The sequence below is a fragment of the Arachis ipaensis genome, chromosome B3, assembly GCF_059453495.1.
Source record: "Arachis ipaensis isolate K30076 ecotype BB chromosome B3, ASM5945349v1, whole genome shotgun sequence".
NCBI classification, from domain to species: Eukaryota; Viridiplantae; Streptophyta; class Magnoliopsida; order Fabales; family Fabaceae; genus Arachis; species Arachis ipaensis.
This window is the reverse complement of record NC_142438.1, coordinates 52,208,821-52,230,532: the sequence shown is the minus strand read 5'-3', so window position 1 is coordinate 52,230,532 and position 21,712 is coordinate 52,208,821. Positions and strand designations below refer to the sequence as shown.

At 33.5% G+C, this 21,712-nt stretch overlaps 2 protein-coding genes across 9 annotated transcripts; one reads left to right on the top strand and one right to left on the bottom strand.

Moving 5' to 3' along the window:
* The first annotated feature begins 4,852 nt into the window (after window positions 1–4,852).
* Window positions 4,853–11,343, top strand: LOC107630445 (organic solute transporter ostalpha protein (DUF300)). 8 transcript variants are annotated; one of them, XM_016333568.3, is made up of 9 exons: window positions 4,853–5,043; window positions 5,766–5,973; window positions 6,320–6,376; window positions 7,068–7,176; window positions 7,609–7,793; window positions 8,008–8,096; window positions 8,746–8,995; window positions 9,803–10,036; window positions 10,837–11,343. In XM_016333568.3, the coding sequence occupies exons 2-9, from the start codon at window positions 5,824–5,826 to the stop codon at window positions 11,026–11,028; spliced, it is 1,266 nt and encodes a 421-aa protein (XP_016189054.1). In that variant the 5' UTR covers window positions 4,853–5,043; window positions 5,766–5,823; the 3' UTR covers window positions 11,029–11,343. The 8 variants fall into 8 exon arrangements, with proteins under 8 accessions (XP_016189054.1, XP_088364764.1, XP_088364763.1 ...); XM_088508638.1 differs by having other exon boundaries at window positions 4,887–5,047; window positions 5,773–5,973; XM_088508637.1 differs by lacking the exon at window positions 4,853–5,043 and adding an exon at window positions 5,060–5,414.
* A 3,425-nt stretch (window positions 11,344–14,768) lies between these two features.
* Window positions 14,769–21,008, bottom strand: LOC107633088 (uncharacterized). Its single transcript, XM_021118902.2, has 13 exons — window positions 20,506–21,008; window positions 19,565–19,723; window positions 19,252–19,464; window positions 19,068–19,160; window positions 18,862–18,978; window positions 18,478–18,747; window positions 17,992–18,148; window positions 17,733–17,810; window positions 17,249–17,349; window positions 16,539–16,709; window positions 16,271–16,345; window positions 15,795–15,890; window positions 14,769–15,225 (listed from the first exon to the last, which is right to left on the bottom strand). The coding sequence occupies exons 1-13, from the start codon at window positions 20,893–20,895 to the stop codon at window positions 14,878–14,880; spliced, it is 2,268 nt and encodes a 755-aa protein (XP_020974561.1). The 5' UTR covers window positions 20,896–21,008; the 3' UTR covers window positions 14,769–14,877.
* Between the last annotated feature and the right edge of the window lie 704 nt (window positions 21,009–21,712).

Genomic DNA, 21,712 nt, shown 5'->3' with positions numbered 1-21,712 from the left:
ATTTGAAACGCCTATTTTTGCTTGCATAACAAAAACAATAATAATATTACACTTTATATATATATATATATATATATATATATACATGGATAAAGTATTAAATTAGTCCTTTAGTTTGGGCGTAATTTTATTTTGATCCTTAAGATATTCAAAAAAGTTTTATTTAACTTCAATTTAATTTTAATATAGTCCCACCGTGATGTCAAAGTTAAATAATTAACAGAATGTTCTACATGACAGCAGTACAAGAACAAGATCGATAATGTGGAGAACAAGCATACAAGTTCCAGAGGCACAAAATCAACCGTAATGTATCAATACATTTATTTATTATATATTCTTTTTATAATTTAAATTATATATTTTCTATAGAACTAAAGAGAATGATAAATAAATGTATTGATGTATTCACAGTTAATTTTGTGCCTCTAGAACTTGTACTTGTTCTTCAGATTATGGATCTTGTTCTTGTACTGCTGTTATGTAAGATATTTCGTTAATTATTTAACTTTGACCTCACGGTGGGATTACATTGAAACTAAATAAAACTTTTTTGGATTCAGATAGAACACTTTAAACTTTAAGGACTAAAATAAGATTGCGCCCAAACGTAAGAAACCAATTTAGTACTTCTGTATATATAAAAAGTCATAAATTGCAGCAATATCATACGATTGTAATTAAAAAATTATTACACTTTCAATATTACAATTATAATTTTTATGGGATAAGATTATGATATATGAAATAAAAAATCAATCATTAATTATAATTGTATAAATTTATATAAATCATTAATTAAGATTATTTATAATTTTTTATTAAAAATTATTAATATTTATAATTAGAATGTTCCGCTTTTATAATTATTATTTAAAAATCATAAATCAATCATTATTTTTTTTATATAAATCAAATTGTAGTAGTTTATTATGAGATATTAATGTGTCCTTTACTAAAATTATACGTGTTTGTTAGATTTTTTTATTTAAATTAATTATTAATATTACTGTGTATTCTATAAATCAATTAATATGTTGCTGGCGTCATTTAAATTCTTTTGTGAAACTTAATCCTAATTATATATTTTTATGACATTATTACAACCGTATGATATTTTACTATAAACAATTAAAATATATTACAATTATAAAAATTAAGCCCTGACATAAAAAAAATTTGCTTATCCCATTTTTATAATTATCCCGTATAAAATTTTAAAATTAAAATTTCATTCATAAATTATAATTATAATTAAAAAAATTTCTTTAATATGATATTATTTTTTTTCTCCACACTTTATTATTAAATATTAATATACTAGTATTGCAAGTCTAAATTACAGTATTTATTGAATCTTGAAAGAAAAAGAAAATAGTTACATATTTTTCTGATTCAATTTATTAAATATATTATGTATTAACACTAACAGTATTTAATACGTATTTTTCTAATATATCAGTATGAACAAAAAAATTGAAATGATTCATTTTTTATTGACCATATTTACGTGACTCCTTCTTAAAAGATATTTTATATATGTATTCGTTCAAAAGATATATTCCAGTTGATTCCTCAATCGCAAAATTTGAGAAGACATAAACCTTTCCTTCTTCGAGCTTATTTTCAAACATCTTTATCAAATAATTCTTGATGGATCAATGAATTCTATCGTATTTCAAAATAAATTAAATATAAAAACTATTAGCATCTATAAAGCTATTAAATTGCACTGTCTTTGCCTTGTGGAAGGTGTACGTATCAATTAAAATTATGAATTAAAAATATTTATAAACTAAACTTAGCATCACTTGAAAAAATTTAGAAAAAAAATCAACTAATCTTATCAACCATTAGAACCATTTTTATATAAGTCGTCTTGGTATTGTCAAATTTGGAAGAAACTTTCCATAACCTTATAATTCTTGCCTTTATTTTTCATACTTTTTCATTGCATAATCTACTATAGGTGATAGTATTGATGGGATCGTAGATAGTAGACATTAGGTATGAAAAAGAAAATAATAGAATAAGAACTATATATGAATTATGAATAATTTTAATTATAAATATAAGAAAAAAATTATTATTACTCATTATATATACTAATAATATGCTAATACACTACAAGAAAAATGTTGAGTACCGTCGGATTTACCGTCAGATTTAGCGACGAACGTTAGCAGCAATATTTTCGTCGGATTAGGTAGCAAATTCGTAACCCTAAAATATTACCGCCGGAATAACATTTCAGACGGTAACGTCAACGGTAATATTTGAAGGAAAAAAAAGAAATTTTCGGTGCGCTCACTATCGTCGGTTTTATTGGCAGGAAGATCCGACGGTAATAATGTTCAGTAAAATACTACGTTTTTGGCACACGAAAAACGTTACCGTCGGATTAATCCGACAGTAAATCTGACGATAAATGCTCTAAATGAAAATGCAAACATCATCTCCCCATTTCGAATTTCACATACTCTCTCTTCATCTCCACCTCTCTCTCATCACCGCTACCACCTCTGTTCCCTGCCCCCTTCCCGTCATTGTCGAGAGCACCGCCGTCGTCACCCCCTTTCCGTCATAACTACCCCCTCTTTCTTCTCCTTCTTCCCCCGCCTTTTTCTCTCCTTTGCCGTCACTACCGTCTACGGTCACCACCATCTGCCGCCATAGCAACTTTGACGACGACCACTGCAACATCCACGTCTTCTCTTATTTCTGTTGTTCTTCATTATAGGTTCAATGAACGACTCTTTTCTAATTTATTTAATTTTAGTTTAATTTAATTTAGATTTGAGTAGAATTTTAATTTTAATTTTGAATCGGTTTTAAAGTTAGTTCAGTTTAGTTTTCTAATCTTAGTAGATTTAGGTTGATTAAGTTATGTTTGATTCAATACATTAAGTTTTGAATAGATGAAGTGTTTAAAATTGTCTAATTGTGGTAATTACTGCGTTGACGACTGTTTTGTTGAGAAATTGTTACTGAAATTATTTGATAATTATTTAATTTTAGTTTATTTAGTTTAGGCTTCAATAGAATTAGAATTTTAATTTTGAATCATTTTTAAAGTTAGTTCAGTTTAAGTTCTAATCTTAGTGTATTTAAGTTGATTAAGTTATGTTTGATTCAAGAATAAACTACCATTTCTACCCATAAAAGTTGAAAACGCTGACATATCTACCCATAGAAGATAAAAATTACCATTTGTACCCATAAAAATTGACTTTCGCAAGAAAAATTATCCAAACCCTAAATAATTACATAAAATCCCCAAACTACCATTCTCTCCACTACTATCATCTCCTCCCTCCTTTCTCTCTCTTTCTCTCTCTCAATGTTCTCAGCCACCCAATTCCAACATCAACCACATACCACCGTATCACCCTCCTTCTCCGCCAGCAACGTCGCCCTCCTTCTCCGCCAGCAACGTCGCAGACCTACGCCGAGCCCAGGAGCACCGCGCCAGCTTCTCCTCGCCACCATCACCATCGGCCTCAAACCAGAGCCTACTACGTCAGAGACCCTCCTTTTCGTGCTACCTTATCGCCGCTATAGCCAACCCTTTTTCCCCTCTTTCTGCGTCGTAGAACCACGACCGTCGTTGCCTGATCCCTACCGTTGTTATATCTACCTCTCCCCTGATTTCCTGTTGCTTTGTTCTTCATTACAGGTTCTGATCTTGAATATGAGAAATTGACGAGATCTGAACCAAAATCCATCTCCTTGAGGAGGCCGGCCCTGTCGGCAATTTTGAGGCCTAAGAACTGTAGCGAGCGGGTAGTGTGGAGTTGGCAGACCTGCTCCGGGATCACTGCGATGACGTGGGATAGGGATTCCAGCTTCTGGACCTCTAAAGGTGAGAGCTTTGCTGAGAAGCCGTGAAAGACAGTGTCGTAAGTGTGAAGGACGGCGGCAGAGGCGGCGGTGGTGGTGGTTTCAGCTGCAGTGGCATGGTTGATAATTGAAGCGAGAGAGGATTCGTACCAATGCTTGTGGGTTGGGAAGATGAAGAGCTTGGCTTCATGGTGGACTTGCACCATGAAGGTGTTCTTTTTCTCCGGGGAAGCGGCAGCAAGTGTTGCTGTGAGTGTGAGAATGAAAGAGAGGAGGGTGTGGCAAGGAGCCATTGGAGCAGCGGTGGGGACTAAGTGGGAAGTAATGGTGAGAGTGTGTTAGAAAGGGAAAGAGGGGTGGTGGTGGGATTTGAGATAAGAAAGGGAAAGAGGGGCTCGGGTGGTGGCTGGATGAAGAGGGTTAGGGTTAGAAAGGCGATTGGGTGAAGGAGGTGGTGTGGTGGTGAAGATAAGGGTAGTTTAGGGATTTTAGGTAATTTTTTAATGTTTGGATAATTTTGTTATGCGAAATCCATATTTCATGAGTACAAATGATAATTTTTTTTTTTATGGATAAATATGTCAGCATTTTCAACTTTCGTGAATAGAAATGATAGTTTACTCAAAAATACATTAGATTTTGAATGCTTGAAGTGTTTAAAACTGTCTAATTATATTAATTATTACATTAATAACTATTTTACCGAGAAATTATTGCTAAAATTATTTAAAATTTACATACATAAATTAATAAAATCTATTTTTTTAAATAATTTAATATTTATACTAGCTAAATTATCTATTAAAATTACTAAAAAGTAAAAACTATTGGTACCAAAATTTTCTGTCAACTTATTTTATAACGAAACAAGTGACAGATGGCCATTTTCAAGGATCATGGTTCATGGAGATCTTTTTTGTGGCAGTGTCTCATGCCAAGACTCACCGAACTCACAAGCTATACGTGTTGCCCTCTATAAATTGTCCAACATGAAGCGCAAGCTACACGTGTTATTTTGTGGAATTGCGTAGTACAGTATCGTAGCAAAACGTGTCAATCAGTTACGAACTTGAAAAGATACTGTTGGATTGCATGCATAAGCATGTTCGCCGTTGTTGCTGCACTTGCAACCATTTCTTGAACATTTTCTAGTGTCTAGTTTTGAACTGTGGATTACAGCGTTTCTCTTGTCGATTACATTAGGTCAGTTATTCTTGCATTTCCTTTTATCTATTTATTTATTTTAATTTTGGTTCATGGATCTAGCATTCCTTCCCTAAGTTGCAATTAATTCTTTAATTTTGTCGTGTTTTCCGTTATGGAAAGAATTTCATTCCAGCTATTAGTTTGAAATTATAGCACGAATTTCAGATTTGTTAGATTTTCTCGTCCCAGCAACAAGAAGCTATAAAATTGAAATTCACTGACTCAATTCCCATACCCGAGAACAAGGAAGCTATTTTGATGCACGAAAAGTTCAAATAATTAGCATTTAAATAACCGCTATACTTTAATGGAGCATAACATTCTAGTGACGTGTAGGGAGTCATCAACTTAAAGAAAGAAATAGTACGGTGAGTACACAAACCTAGTGTTCTGTTCCTCATTCCAAGCCAGTTACCTGGAACATAACGGGTACGCCATATGTAAGTATTTTATGCGGAAAATATACATATGACGTTCTGGTATATATGCAGATGAATTGGTATGCGATACGCTATCTAATTGGTGAATTCATGTAATTATGTTCCAAACATAGCATTAGGATACTGAAAAAGAATTTTACTATTTTATCTGTCTCATTGAATCTGCATTTATGTTCCAGAGACAGTTTCTAAATACTACTTTATTGCATGGGGCTTGAACACAAAATTGGAGTCCATATTTTATCTACCTTACACTCCATCTGTTGTTGCATGCTTTAGTGACCAGAAAATCAAAGCAAGAAGAAGAATTTGCATTGTACGGGAAGATGCTTGAAGAATGGCACCCTACAGTATCTCAAACTATGAAGGAATATATAAGAATGTTCGCCTGCCTGCTCTCATAATTGCAGGGTGTTGTGTGCTTGTAGCTCTAGTGCTTTCCATTCTTCTCATTTGGCAACACCTCCGATCATATACGAATCCCGGAGTGAGTAATTTTCTCATTTCATAGCAGATATGTTTCTTTTAATGAAGTCTCTGTCTTCTATTGTATTTAAACTTTTCAATATAGGAAGGGAGAGCCATCAATTTCGTTTCTAAAATGATCAATATGCTGACAATTTAACCCCTAAAGATGTATTAGATTCTCTAAACATCTCTTTATGGACCAAATTTGAAGTTCATTTGAATATGTAATCCCTTGATGATCAAGCATGCATGAATAACTAAGAAAGTAGAAGGATACAGCACAATGATTTGAGTTATTTGTTGTTGCACCTTTTGTGCTTTAGTAACAATTATGGCTGACCTCGAATTGGTTTTTCGGTATTCAGGAACAGAAGTGGATTGTTGCTGTTATTTCTATGGTTCCAATTTATGCTACAGAGTCTGTAAGGTTCTATTACTCTTAAAACACATTTCCTGTTTCTTTTTTGTGTTATTTGGTATCCAGTCATACATGCGTGCACACACATTTTATGGTAGGCTGGTCCAAGGTGTCATGTATTTTGAGTTTTAATGTGATATATTCTACCTTCATTGAAAAATGGACAAATCCATGCTTTCTTGTTCTTGATTGTTTTTACCCCAGTGGTAGACTGATAGCCGATATTCACCTTAATCCAGCCTATAGGTAGGTAGCTAAGGGAAGTGGGAAACTACACCTTAAAAACTAGCTATTAAAAGGGAAGAACCACTTTTTATATACAACATCAAACATCCCATACTACCTGATGCAGGACTTTGGACACCCCATAATACCCAAGTCTAACAATATACTTATAGCATATCATAATTAATATCAGAAAAAACCTTATGATTGTTCTTCATAAATTATGAACATTTTTTTAACTCAATAGGGGTAGGAGCAGTGATTCAAGAAAGAAAAATATGTCAGAAGCATTGAAGGTTCATGTTTAACATCTCTGAATTTGGAAGCTATGAAATTGCATGGTAATTGACATTGATGTATGTCCTCAACTTCTCATCAGGAGAGTCATGTTGATTGGTAATCAAATCTGTACATCACAGTAGTGATATGAATAATAGCTCAGCTTCTTTTCCTTCTCTCTGATTTTTCAGATTATATCTTTGTGGAATCCACGTTTATCACTCGCATGCGACATTTTAAGAAACTACTATGAAGCCTTTGCACTGTATTCTTTTGGCAGATATCTGATTGCTTGTCTTGGTATGTTTCTATGTTTTGATAGTTTTGCATATCTAATCTGCATTCCAGTTAAACATGAAGCTTTCTTAAGATTATTTAAGAAATCTTCATGGTGTAAAAACATAATAATTACTTGTTAGTCTGTGGCTGAAGAAACCTAATTGTTAAATTCCAACAGCAATTTTTTGGCACATTTCTTTTCTTGTAGATTGATCCATTTTTTAAAAAATTTTAATCAGGGTCTTACACAAAAAACATTTTTGTAAGAAACCCATAGAGCAATTTATTTTACAAAATCTTGAGTTGAATTGCTTAAATTATTATATTTGACCTTACAAAATTAGATTGATGCTTAATGAATTATCTGAAAGCTTTGGGGAAAAAAAGTTAATAGATGAATTAAAAGTCTGAATAAAAATTTTTCTCACTTAATTTTCAAATAAAAACTATTAGGTGGAGAAGGAAGAGTTGTACAAGTACTTGAACATGAATCTGAAGAACAACTTAGAAAATCCTTGTTGGATGATTCAGATGCCACTCACCACATACAGCAAAGATCATGTTGTAACTTCTTTAGGCGTCCAAGCACACTTGGAAAAGATCTTCTCACCATAGAAAAATTCGGGCTTGTACAATATGTAAGTGGCTGAAGTTATATCATTAATGTTAAAGAGTGGTGATATAATGACTATTTTTTTGGGTATTATTCATTTGGGATTCATGACCTCATCACCATAAAATGGAATGCGGCTCCCACTTTATCCTATTATAATGACTTACGACTGAAGTCTCAAGTTAATATGGGTTTGTTGTGGTTCCAAAGGGACTCTAATTCACTTATATATAGTGCAGATGATCCTGAAGACAGTTTGTGCATTCTTAGCATTGGTATTGGAGCTGTGTGGTGTCTATGGTGATGGAGAATTCAAGTGGTACTATGGGTATGCTTCTCATACAAAAGTGTAATCAAGTATTTGCTTTAACATAGTGTCTTACATAGTCTATGTCCCTACCGTGATAAAAGACATTTGGTTGATAGGACAATGAACATGAATACAAAACCTAGTTCCCGTGCTAGAAGGGATGCAAATTTTCGTGTCTGCCCTTTGAAGGACAAGGATTAAAAGGGAAGCACTGGACTGATTAATGAAATTGCATTGCTAGCATGGCCTCCTTCATTATTTCATATTCTGATTTTTCTCCATTAAATAAAATATTACTATTTTAAGTTATACCCACTATAACCAAACACGATAAGAGAGACAAATTTTGTCTGTCCCTATTGTTTCTGTGTTCTAGAATAGGAGCCACGTGCAGTCATGTAGCTTGGGTATGTTTCGCTCATAACCATGCATCTTTATTTTAATTAATTATACTAGGTGAGCGGTATTAAGAAAATTCATCTTAAAGTCTAATTCTCAGGCACTTACATCTAATCAAATTATTCATTTGGGATGATCATTCATGTAGTTAGCATCAAAGGAGGTTTATTTTACTATGCAATAATACATTATTGAATGTTTTGTAAAACTATTTTAATTTATAATCTATACATATTAAAATGGTAATATGATATCACATTTTATGCAGCTATCCATATATAGCAGTAATATTGAACTTCAGCCAGATGTGGGCATTATTCTGCCTTGTGCAGTTCTATAATGTTACTCATGAGAGGCTTGAACCAATCAAGCCACTAGCAAAATTCATAAGCTTTAAGGCTATAGTGTTCGCTACTTGGTGGCAAGGCGTAGGTATCGCACTACTGTGCACATTTGGAGTTCTACCCAAAGAGGGAAAATTACAAACTGGATTGCAGGATTTTTTAATTTGCATAGAGGTATGGATCCCTCTTTCTGCTATTAATATTTTGATTTTATTTTTCTAAGACAATTTTTTTGGACTTACCTACCTCTACTGAACCAAACCATGTTATTTATAGACTTGAGTTGATCCACCATAGAGTTAAAGCACTTTTAGGTTGTTTCTTGCAAGTGTTTCAGTATAGAAAATATAGAGATGAGATAGAAATAACACAATTTATCTTCATTTCCGTCTCTAGTTTTTTAATGGAAAGAAAAGAATAAACACTCAAATTGGTTTCTAAGAAATTTTAGATCGGACACTTCGGTCCTTAACAAATTTTTATTTTCTAGAAGTCTTCGATAATTACTCTTGTTGGACAAATTGGTCCTTCCGATGTTTTCAATGGAACTTTTAATATGCCTGTCTGACAAATAAGTCCCTAGTAAATGTAGAGACTAAATATTTATTGGGAGTTAAAGTATTCGATTTAGAATTTCTTGAAGACTAATTTGGGAATTTTTTCAAAGGAAAAAAAAAAAGAAGAAATTACATCTCAAGAGAGACATTTTATTTGTTTCTGCATCTGTCATCTGCCTTTTCTCCAAACAAATTTGTGTGTTTCTGTTGTGAGATGGTTATCAAATGGGTATTGTTGTTGGTTTTCTTCAACCACAAGACACGATCTCATAAAAGAAATCAATTGTTTATTTTTTATTTAGCCTCAAAGACAAAGAGGGAAGTGATAATCATTTTTTCCTGAACCAAAACTGAGCACAACCTATGATATTTGAACTTATGACCCAAGAACAGTTAACTCATGTCCATGGTGCCAATAATGCAGATGGCAATTGCAGCGATTGCTCATGTTTGTGTATTTTCAGCAAAACCATATCATTATGTTCCTGTTTTTGAACGTGGGGAATTCAGAAAGGAAACAGTAGAAGCAACTTTGAAGATAGAGGAAGGGGGCAAGGAGAAAGAAGCTTTGGTCAAAGAGACAACCACTCAAGTTGAGGCTCCAAGAACAAGCCTCAAAGAGAGTGTGCAGGATATTGTTGTTGAAGGTGGTCAAAGAGTAAGTTCATTGCATAACATCAACATAAATTGTGATTGATATCACTCTTGGGTGTGTGTGTTTCAGCTTTTGAAAAAAGATTTTACAACTGAAAACAACTGGGAGGAGGAAAAAAAAGCTGAAAAATATTTCTATGATAAAGGAAAAAAACTATGGTCTGCTTTGTTTGTGAAAACATTAAAAACTAAAGGTAAAAAAAATATTTAAAATTGAGCCCCCACCTTTTTCGTTTCTTCATTTTTGATATTTTCTATTGGGGGGTTGGCAAAGAAAACTTTCATGTTATTATGTAAAAGCAACGGAAAATTCCATTATTGTTAAATTTTATTCATGTTCATGAATCTTAAAGAATTTTATGCTTTTTATTCACCAAATTTGGAATATAGAACACACTATCTTCCTTTTATAAAAATAAGTTTGAAACATTTTTTTTTACATTTTGATTATTTAAAAAGGTTTATCCAAATATATGAGAACTATTTAATTTTTTATTTTTTTAATTTGAAAAAAAAAAAGTTTTTTCTTGGTATAATAAGTTGGAACAAAGGCACCCTTAATCTATTAATGTATTCGTTTGGAGCATGTTATAATTATATTACAAAGTTTTTTGGGTGACAATAAAAATTAGCTCAGAATAGTCTAAGTTTTTCTTATTTTGTATTTATTAATTATTACTAAAATAAATAGATAAATTTAGATGTAATAAACATAAAATTATAGATGTTAAATTAAAATAAAATAATTTTGTGTTATATCTTTCTAGTATTACTTTTATATAATTGGTACTTAACTAAAAGCAGGTTGTGAAGGATGTTGTATTGACAATCAATCAAGCCATAGGACCTGTGGAAAAGGGAGTGACCAAAATTCAGGAAACATTCCACCACAAAACAGTGGTTTCATCAGATGAGGAGGAAGAAGAATCAGATATACATAAGGAAGTAGTAGAAGAAACTCTTACAGGGGAAGGGGGTGAAATTGCAAGAATGTAATTATGAGGATTATAATTAAGAGTTGACTTGAAGATGGCTCCTTTTTGCAATATAAAGATTTCATGTTTCATAAGCAGGTGCTTCAATTTTTGCTAAGAATAGACTGGATAAATACAACAGTAAACTCTTGAAGGTTATTATCACTTATTTTTTTATAATATCATGATTTTTTTGTTTTTTATTTTCATTGTATGGATATGTAGAGAATACAAGTGGGATTGTCAAATGACAATATCCATTCACTAAAATCTCTCTCTACCTTGTATTTAACGGTCCTTCAAGATTTCTAAAAAGACATATTTATCCTTATTTAAATAAGTTTTTCATTCTTGATTTTTCTTTTGTTTTAATATTTACAAAATTTCTTTTTTTGGATTTAGTGCAATAAAATTTGAAGTATATCTATTTTTGTCATTTCATTACTTAACAAAGAAAGTTAACGAGAATTAAAACTAGAGTAAAAGACAAATAAATCCCTGATCTTTTAAAACGAGGACATTTTCGTCCCTCAAGATTGGAAAATATATTTCGATTTTTCACGTTTTAAAATGGCTGACAATTATATCCCTCCATTCATTTTGGGCAAAAATGGGCAACGGAGCCAGTTGACATGGAGGGGAAGAGAATGACGTATCCGTTTAACTTGCTGAAGTGGATTGGGACAAATTATTAGCTGACAAATTCATCTCTTAAGGCCAAAACGACGCGGTTCTTCCGATGAATTCAATATTTCAGCACTCTTCTTCACCACCGCGTTCAACTGCCGCCATTATCACCCTTCTTAAGGCCTGCAAGACCATTCATCATCTCTACCAAGTCCACGCCTCCATCATCCAACGAGTTCTAGAGAAAGATCACCTCATCATCTCCCGCTTCATTTTCCTTTCCGCCTCCTTTGCTGCCACTACTTCATATTACACCTCCATCTTTGACCGCGTCCTTGGCCCTTCCCCTTTTCTCTGGAACTCCCTCATCGAAGCCCACACCAAAGGAAGTTACTTTTTCGACGCCCTTTCTGCTTTTATTCGCATGAAGGCACATGGGTCTCTTCCCAATAGATACACTTACTCTTCTGTGATTAAGGCTTGTTCAAGCATGTGCAGATCCTGCGAAGAAAAATTGCTCCTTGGCTCGACATTGAGGTGTGGGGGTTGAAGGTGATATGTTTGTTGGAACTTGTTTAGTTGGTATGTATGGGAAATGTGGAAAGATTGGTGACGCTCACAAGGTGTTTGATGGAATGTCTGAGAAGAATGTAATTTCATAGACGGCGATGGTGGTTGGCTATGTGAAGGTTGGGGATATGGTGGAGGCAAAGAGGCTGTTTGATGAAATGCCTCAGAGGAATGTGGCATCATGGAATGCGATGATATGGAATTTTGTGAAGGTGAGGGATTTGGGCAATGCTAGGGTAGTGCTTGATGCTATGCCGGAAAAGAGTGTTGTTTCTTTCACGATCATGATTGATGGCTATGTAAAGGCTGGTGACATGGCTACCTCAAGATTCTTGTTCGACCAAGCTCCGGAAAGGATATTGGTTAGCTTGATGTCGGCTTCTTCTCAGTTGGTTGCGTTATATGTATGTACCATGTTCGGATATACCACTTCAATCAGACCAAGAAGGTGATGGCAAATTAACAATTTGTGTATTTAGTGGTCCCAATTTAGTGTGTTTGTGTGTATATTTCAAGGTCAGATTCAAGCATCTGGATGATGCTTTTGATATATCGAATGATCTCCAACATTTATGCTCCCAAAAAATAGTGACTTAATTCTTGGAATGCAATTTTTTATGGTATTGCACAGGTGATATATACACGTATAAGGTTGCTGCTTCTCTCGAAAAAGCCTTGCAGGTATTACTGTATGTGTTAGGATTAGAATTAGTTTAAAACTCTCAAATTTAGGCCTTCATTTTAGTGCTAGTGTTTATATATATAGTCTTACATAAATATGGTTAGGGAAAAAGTGTTATATTCCTGCATTGCAGAGATTTGAGCATGTGTATGGTGACATTGTGAGTGAGGTCATAGATGTCAATGAATTAAGGTTCTTGGTTAAGCATATGGAAGGTATGGTGAGGAAGATAGATAGGTATGTTAGTAACACTAAGAATTTGTATAGTGAAATGGAGGTTTTGAATCAATAGGAGCAAGCTATGAACAAGTTTTAGAATAATCAAAATGAGGAGAGTAGTAGGGTCTTTGAGCAGAAACTTGCATGGCAGAGGCAAGATGTTAGGTATCAAGGACTAATTTGTCCATTAAAAATTTGTTCAACATCCACATCAACAACTAAAACGGACACCTAACACTCTACTCTTTCAGGTCAGCATGTTCCGTTACCGTTTTGAAGCCCAACTCGACGGAGGGATCTAATTGTCACGCGTTTTAAAACGTGAGGGATCAAAATGTATTTTCCAATCTTAAGGGACGAAAATGTTCTCATTTTAAAGGTTAGGGACCTATTTGTCTTTTACTCTTAAAACTACGTTTTTCAAAAAGTGGATAATATATGGTAAGATCAAAATTCACGGTTAATTTTAGTCAAGACAATCTCCTATCCAGGAAAACAGTAATGGTATGTCTACAGTTATATGTAGACAACTGTGGAAGATAATTTGTAACTTCTGTCAATTACTCCACGTTATTTGCAGGAAATTTGTAGCTTTAGTTAAAATAAGAGCATAACCTAAAAACAAGAGTGAGGTTTTAAGAAAAAAAAATTTTTTGAGTTATTTTTTTTAGAAGATTTTATAAAAAAATAAAAGTAATTTTGTGTTTGGGTATTTCATGTAAAAAGATCTTTTTATCTATTAATTATCTATTAATTATGTATTGGTATAATAATATAAAAGTATTTTTTGTTAATTTATTATATGAAAAATATTTTTTTTAAGAAAAAAAGATCTTTAAAAAAAATGTAAATTACATCTTCTCAAAAAAGATGTTTTAATTTTTCTAGTGTTTTTACTTATACTACTAGAAATTTGTCAAACACACTAAAAAAAAATTTATTAAAAAAATATCTTTTCTTTTACCAAGATAATCGCGCCCGAACAAGCACTAAATGTAATCTCTAATGCCTTGTATTTTTCCAAGTTCTTTACAACTAGTTGGAGAAATACAACTAGTTGAAATAGGATTTTCTTGTATTTGTAAAAAGTAAAAACAGTGACATGGTTTGCTCCTCTGAAAAGTATACATGTACAAAGGATTAGCATTTTTACCTTTCTAAGAGTGAATATGTTAGGTAAGATTAAGAAAATAACAAGTTACATCAATATATTTGATGAAAATCCTATTTGCATACTAAAATCAGCTACTATATATTTGTGTATAAATATATGTGTAATTTAATTTATTTTTAATGTGGCTAATACATATTCTACCTTAATAGCCAATTTTAGTGACTGATTTTAGTGTATACCCAGTATGGTTGGATTAAAAATGGATTTATGACTTTCAAATCTAGAAGAACTATTTAGTCTTCCCAATTTTGTTGCTAGGAAGAATTTAGAACTTCACTCTAAATATGATTTCTTAGGCACTAAAAGGAAAACGATATAAAAATTGCAGGTTTTCCTTTAATTAGCTTACTCTAAAAAGCAAATAGGTGTAAACTAAATAATCAGAAAAAAAAGGGACTACAAAAAGTAGGAGTAAAGATATCTTTGACAGAGATATCCTCCTGCCAAATTCAATTTCTATTGCAAAAATTCAGGCCTATGCTCTCATAAAACCTACAAAAACAACTCTTTGTCAAAGGAAAAAAAAGAAAATTGAAATCTATGACTCTCTGCATATACATTTTCTTTATACCAACATTCAACAAATTTTGAAATTTCAGCTATCCATCCATATCAGCACAGCACAAATCTACACAACAGCTAAAACAACTGTAACATCCTATGCCAACACAAAGCTGAGTAATTGCATTTGCGAATTGGTGGTTTATCTTGCCACAGCACTGGACGCAGCACATGCAACAACAATGGTTGCATAGTCTACCACAACAATGTGATGCTGCTAGAACAAGCAGCTCCGCTTGATCAGGCAACCTTGGTTCTTCGCATCCCGGTTGAACATTCTCCATAGTTCTGGTCAAGTCGCCAAAGCCGATACCCATGTTTGGGAGCAAGATCACAGGCTCCCCTTGGATGTTTCTTCTTTTCCTAGTGGTGTACTTTCTTTTTAACTGTTTTACATTATTTCCAAAGACTAATTAAAAATGGTATTAATTTAGACAGACATCTGATTAGGATGTGTACACTGTTACATTTTGCAAAAATATTTTTACAACTTGATTCCTTTTATATAGTTTAGAAAGGCCAACAACTTGTTTCAATCAGAAACTACTTTATTTAGTGTTTAAAAATTTGATTATTTTATTAAAATTTATACAAACTTGAAAGGTGATTTCTCAAGTAAAAAAATTAAAGAAACACACCCTTAGTCTTTTAACGAGAAAAAGAAGAGAGCACACACTTGGTCTCTGTTACTATGGACTCAACTCTATGACTACCCTAGTAAAATATGTAAATATTAATAATTTCTTAAATATCAATTTTAGAAAACAATATATGTAAACAATAATAGCTGAATATTAGATTACGTGCATTCAATTATTAAGACAAACCAGCAAACTAATCTAGGGTGTTTGTTAAAAAAATAAAACGACGATAGAAAATTAGTTAAAAAAATATAGTAGTTAGTTTATTAGCTAGAAAGGATCTCAAAACTTCTAATATGTACTTGTCTCCTAACCTTTGCTTTGTGCTTGCTCTTTGCTAGGTCATGCCCAAGAACTGTCATACCTGTGTACTCAGACATAAATCCAGTATCTAAGCTCAATTCTACAACCTGGGATAATAACTTTTTGTTAGAGAAGGGAAAAGAGAAACAGCTTAAAATCTAAGATACATAACAATGCAAAAACTTAAGGTAAATTACATTGATCTTTTCTAAGGTTATGTGATATTAGACTACACCCCTTGATTTATCATATTTACACTGGCCTCCATCAATGTTATGATTCTAAGGGAGGTTACTATCATGTTTTACAAAATATAAGAATATATTGAGTGTAGTATTATTTATTATACATTACGGGAGGTTATGTTATGGTTTTTAAATCAAAGGGTGTTGTGTGTAATATCATCAAATCTAAGAGATTTGCGCGATTATCCTACTTTAAAGTCAAGTACATTGTATTGGACTGAGTATAGAAAATAATAACATACCTTTTGTTCTAATTCTTTATTTTCCAATAGCCATGCTTTTGCAGTCAGATAATCTATTTGATCTCTTGCACATAACTAGAAACAATGAATTATAACAAAGGAAACGAAATCAAAAAGAGAAGATTTGTGAATCACAGAAGGACAAAAGAACAAAATGATGGATGAAGAGAAAAGGTCTGGATCCAAGTTTCACATATCTCATAACATTGTGATATAATACTACAAGACAAAGAAACTTGAAATGTAAATATAGGGAAGAGATCATTACCTTTTCTACAGGCAAGTCCTTAAATTTCCGTATCTTCACATCTAAATCAAAATTATTGAAATCGGCCAAGACACCTTTAACTTTAACCGTTTCTGGAAAACGTCCCTTGTAACTTCCAGATAAAACCAAGGGACCCGTTGATGAAAGATCCGGAGGATGGGAAGGGTACAACTATAAGGTGAACATCACAAATAAGCCCATGAATTAGGGAAAATCGAAAAAAACCGACATAAAAATATACTAAGTATACACAAAAAACCAGCCACCAAATTGCCAAAATTGACAATGTGCTCTTCTTTTCTTTTCTTTTTTATATAATATTTCTCTAAAGAAGAGTTAAATAGAAGAAAGCATGAAAAAAATTGAAAGTACTGCAATATGAGTCCCTAAGCCATTAACTAACTTCAACATTAAGATTGAAGGCTACATGAAAAAAATGAATTATTTTCTTCTTTTTTTTTTTTTTTTTTGTCTCTGATAAATCCGAACAAGTCGCCTGGCATGTTTTATTTTATTTAATCAGAACGATAAATTCAGGATCTGTAGCAAATTATTTCAACAATAATAGATATGCATATAGGAAAACTAGGACTAAGGTAGAAAAACCGAAGCAAAAGTGTCAATCATGAGAGACAATTTTTGAACCTAATGCATATTGGTTACATTTCAAAGTGAGAATGGGAATAAGACAAACACAGTAAAATGTATACCTCAACCTTGTCCCAATTGTCGAATGTCTCCACTGTAATATTAGCAAGAATGAGAGAAGAAGCTTTGTCAAGCAACTCCTGCATTCGAAGCTGAACAGTATCTGAAATAAATAAATGCAGATCAATTAGAGTGTCACCAAATAAACATCTTAAACACGAGCATCTCTATAGAGCATAACAATAATACTATGCCAACTAGTTAGTGGCCAACAACAATATTAGTTACTATTCTTCTACATCAAGTAATTATGGTTAAAATCAGGGCAGCACCTCTTATGAGAAGATAATGCAGTTATTTCATGGTAGAGTCAACAATCCGGTGCTCCAAATAAATGCAAGTATTCATGGTAGACAATGCAACTACCCTAAAACAATCTAATTGCTTGTTACTATAGAACAAACCAAGTTCACTTTGCTTATAACATAGAGAAAGATAAAACAATGATAATGATATTTACTTTTTAAGTTAGGATTCAGAACTTGCCTACATCCAATGCGGCATCATGTTGGCCCCTTCCAATCGCAGCAAGCATCCGCAAGAAATATTGATTGCAGAATGGACCTAGGATTTAATGTAGTTTAGCATCTGACATGAAAAAGAGAGGGAGCAAAGAATTCCTATAATTGATGATAACTCAGAAGTAGTGGAACTAAAAGCAATATCTTGAAATATCAATTTCAAAAGGATGCATAACACTCAGTTTTCGGATACAACCTTGCAAATGAGAAAATAAAAGCCTTACCTATTCCGAAAGTGTAAATTCGAGGAGATATTGCCTCTTTTTTAACCATCCTTTTCTTTACCATATCACAAATTTGTCTCTCATCTTCGACTGTTCCATCTGTAACTAGGAAAACTATTGGAACTGAACTTCGACCACCAGATAACATTTCGATTGCCTGAAAGAGATGGCAAAAAAAGTACATACAACACAGCTCTACCCCGTGAAAGTGAATAGAGAAAGAACTACCATGATCACAGTGATGTCGTAGCTAGTCTTAGTGTACATTTACATGAAACAGAATTTAACAAAGGGGTTCTCTATTCATGGAGTTGAGTATACATTGATTTGTTTGTTCAACATGCAACACTTCTGGTGGTAACTACTTATCAATAATCTTTATGTTGAACGAGAAGATTAGGAGTGTAGAACTGGAACATCTATTTAAGATAATAAATAAGGCTAAGTAACAACACCACAAGAAAAAAAGGACTGAATATTAGTTACCGTTTTTAAGGGATTTGAAATATTTGTATCACCTCCTGCAACAAAGTTCATGTTAATCCACTCAGTGGCCTTTTCAATGTTATCCTTAGACGCCAATTCCAACGATGATGAAAATTGGTAGCTCTCTCCATTAAATGCTATAATACTAAATGAATCATCAGCATCAAGCTTAGAGAGAGCAGCTGATAGGGAACTCTTCATGTCCTCGATTAACTTTCCCCGCATGCTTCCACTTATGTCAATAACAAATACAATGTCCTTTCTGAATACCTAGACATTTAGCAGGACCAACCATGAGAGAGGACAAAAAATAAAATAAAATAAAATAATTACAAAATTCTACATACAATACATGCCTAAAAAGTTTACAGATACCACCCCGACCTTATAACTCTGAAGATTTCCTGGGGAAAGATACATGCAGAACACCTCTTTTTCACCAAAATCTCCAGAAGATGGAGATTCCAAAAGAACACCACCATTTATTTGACTTGAAGGGACCTGAAAAGGTACAACATGTTGATAAGTATAACTTTTCAATAGCTGAAGCTACACATAACAATGACATTAATAGTGGCCATGAGTCTTACAATATATGAAAACCGGAAATCACTTTTTGTGAACGAGAGAACATTGCTATCATAAGTGAAAACCTTGGTCCCTTCATCACTGTGCCTCTTTTCCTGTACATTCAGAGAATAGAAACACACACAGTTAGCAGGTTGTACATAACATGTTAGCTGTAGTAACACAAAAACAGAATAGGACATGTACCTTTAGAGGATGACTCATTTGATGAGGTTGAAACTCATTTCCAGTAACGGCATTCACTTTTACTTGCATTGCTTCTTTTTTGGACATTCTTTTCCCAGCAGGGTTGACGAAATCAGGAAAGGTAAATGGCACTAGCAAGGAGAACAGATCATTGCGGCATAGTATATTCTGAGACCATCTAAATTTAACCGATATAATGGAACCACCATCGATCTATTATGTGCAAAACATCAAACATAAAAAAAGATAACGGACAGTAGATGGAATAAGAGAAAAATAATAACCTGCATTGATACACATACCATATTATTACCTGCGGTATATCAAAGGTAAATATGTGAGGCTTGAGAAATCCTCCATCCCGAGCTTCCAACCAATTCTCCTTGCGAATGTCACCTTCGAGATCAACTAGTTGAGTAAAATAGTATTTCCTGTTATTGTTAACGCTAACCTCCGCACCTAGAATTGAACCCTGTTAGCCAAATAGTATCAGAACACAATATCTACATCACATTTTAAACATTATTGAAATGCATCAAGTTTTAGAGTGTGTACTATTACAAGTTGTAAAGACATTCATTAGCGGCTAATTCCACAATCATGTTTAACAAAATATTCAAAATATTGGTGGCCAACTGTTAACATGCTTTGAATTCAACTGCAGGTGCTAAAATTAAGAATTTGACTCTAAAGTAAGGATGCGCATGATTAGATTAATTTCACTTTAGCCCCTAAATTCATGTGCACCCATAAACTTTAAAAATGTGCAAATACACCCTACTTTTTCCAACAACCTAAAAGATAAGTCAAAACACTAACTATCTCATATCACTAGCTTTTTTCAACAATCTAAAACAATTGTCAAAATTCACTTTTCCTTGTTAAGTTTCATAAAAGGAAAATTGTTCCAATTTTTATTAATTAATGAGTTTTCCTCTGAAATTTCTCATTAGCAACCGCATTCTCAAAAATTGTGGCCTTGTGGGACTCCCCATGATCAAGAAAGTGTGACCGGTAGGGGACCACAGGAAGATTCAATCAATGATGAAATTTTCTGAACAATATCCATTCTCTTATTAAGAAAATGCATGAAAATAAGTTTTTTTTTTTTTATTTAATATCATGATCAACTAAGCATCGACATTTCATAGCTAAATATTTAACGGAACACAATCGTGTAATGTTTCACATTTCCGCCATTATTTTTCATAATGGCATTGAAATGGTAACACAAGAATAAGATCGATGACTAACCTGCGCACCCATGGGAACAGCGATGCGGCAGTCTGAGCTGCGGACGCTGGAGACGCAATGGAGGCGCCACGTGCCGGAGAGCGTAACGAGAGCGGTATCAAGGTAACATTCGGCAACGAGCTCAATGGCGTTCATCTGGATAGGGATAAGGGCCGGGGGGTCGCACCTGCCATGCACGTGAGGCTGGTAGCTTGGGATATCCGGGTTGTCCACAATTGCAGGGTCGTTGATCACAGCGTATACCATTGGTCCCGTCGGAAGGAACCCCGTCTCCGACTTCGTCATGGATGCCGGTGGCTTTGGCGGCGCCACCGCACGGTCGTTGCCGAAGTAAATGCGCTTGGCCAGGCGGAGGCCGTCCTCCACGGACCTCGAGAACTCCTCGGCCATAGCGGAAGCAAGAATGAATGAATGTGTGTTGGGTGGTGGCGGGAAGGAGGAGGAAGATGTTGAAGGTGAAGGTGAAGATGATGACGGAGAGGTGGTACGGTGGAGAGTCTAAGGGATGGTGGCGGGAGGGAGACGCAGGGTCCCTCTCTCTCTATATATTTGTGTGTCCCTCTTCCTAATTTTCCTTTCTTTGTTTTCTTTTTATTTTTTATATTTATATTTTATTTGATTTCGATCTTTTGATACTTTCTTGATTTTTGTGCCGTTAAAAAGGTGTCCCTATCAGAAATATCACTTAGGCTCAAGGGGGAGAGGTGGGGATGGGAGTAGATCCTCTGCTGAAAGAAAAAAAAAAAAAAAAAAGGGTCCATCTAGTGTACAGATGCATTTTGGTACAGATTTACAGATTTTTGTTTTTATTTGGTTTAAAAGCGTATCACTAAAAATGTTGCTTAAAGAGAAAGTGTTACCCTTAATCGTTAACTTGGTTCTGATACCAATTTTTAACTCTTTTATGTTTATAATGTGTATAAATTTAAAGATATTGTCTATTATTACTAGTATTTATAATTCTGATTTCATTTTTATAGTTTTTCAATCTTGTTTTAGTTTATAATATTCTTTTTTGCATGGATTATTGTTTATAAAATCTTTTATTTGTTTGTCTTTTTCTTTAATATATTTTTTCAAATCTTCAAAAACTTCTTTTATTTCTACACTTTCTGTTGTTTCTAAATATTTTTTTAATTTTTCAACCTCATTCTCCATTTTTTCTTTTAACAGCTTTAATTCTTTTAAGTCATAATATGGTTTTCCA

What these genes read in the sequence shown, in the direction of transcription:
- LOC107630445 (XM_016333568.3), top strand. Translation starts at nt 5,824, where the DNA reads ATGGCACCCTACAGTATCTCAAACTATGAAGGAATATATAAGAATGTT. An exon ending in CAATTTATGCTACAGAGTCT is followed by an intron (nt 6,377 to 7,067) that starts GTAAGGTTCTAT and finishes CTGATTTTTCAG; the next exon opens with ATTATATCTTTGTGGAATCC. An exon ending in TTGTTGAAGGTGGTCAAAGA is followed by an intron (nt 10,037 to 10,836) that starts GTAAGTTCATTG and finishes AACTAAAAGCAG; the next exon opens with GTTGTGAAGGATGTTGTATT.
- LOC107633088 (XM_021118902.2), bottom strand. Translation starts at nt 20,895, where the DNA reads ATGGCCGAGGAGTTCTCGAGGTCCGTGGAGGACGGCCTCCGCCTGGCC. An exon ending in ACAATTGGGACAAGGTTGAG is followed by an intron (nt 16,710 to 17,248) that starts GTATACATTTTA and finishes TTCACCTTATAG; the next exon opens with TTGTACCCTTCCCATCCTCC. An exon ending in ATAAAGAATTAGAACAAAAG is followed by an intron (nt 15,891 to 16,270) that starts GTATGTTATTAT and finishes TTATTATCCCAG; the next exon opens with GTTGTAGAATTGAGCTTAGA.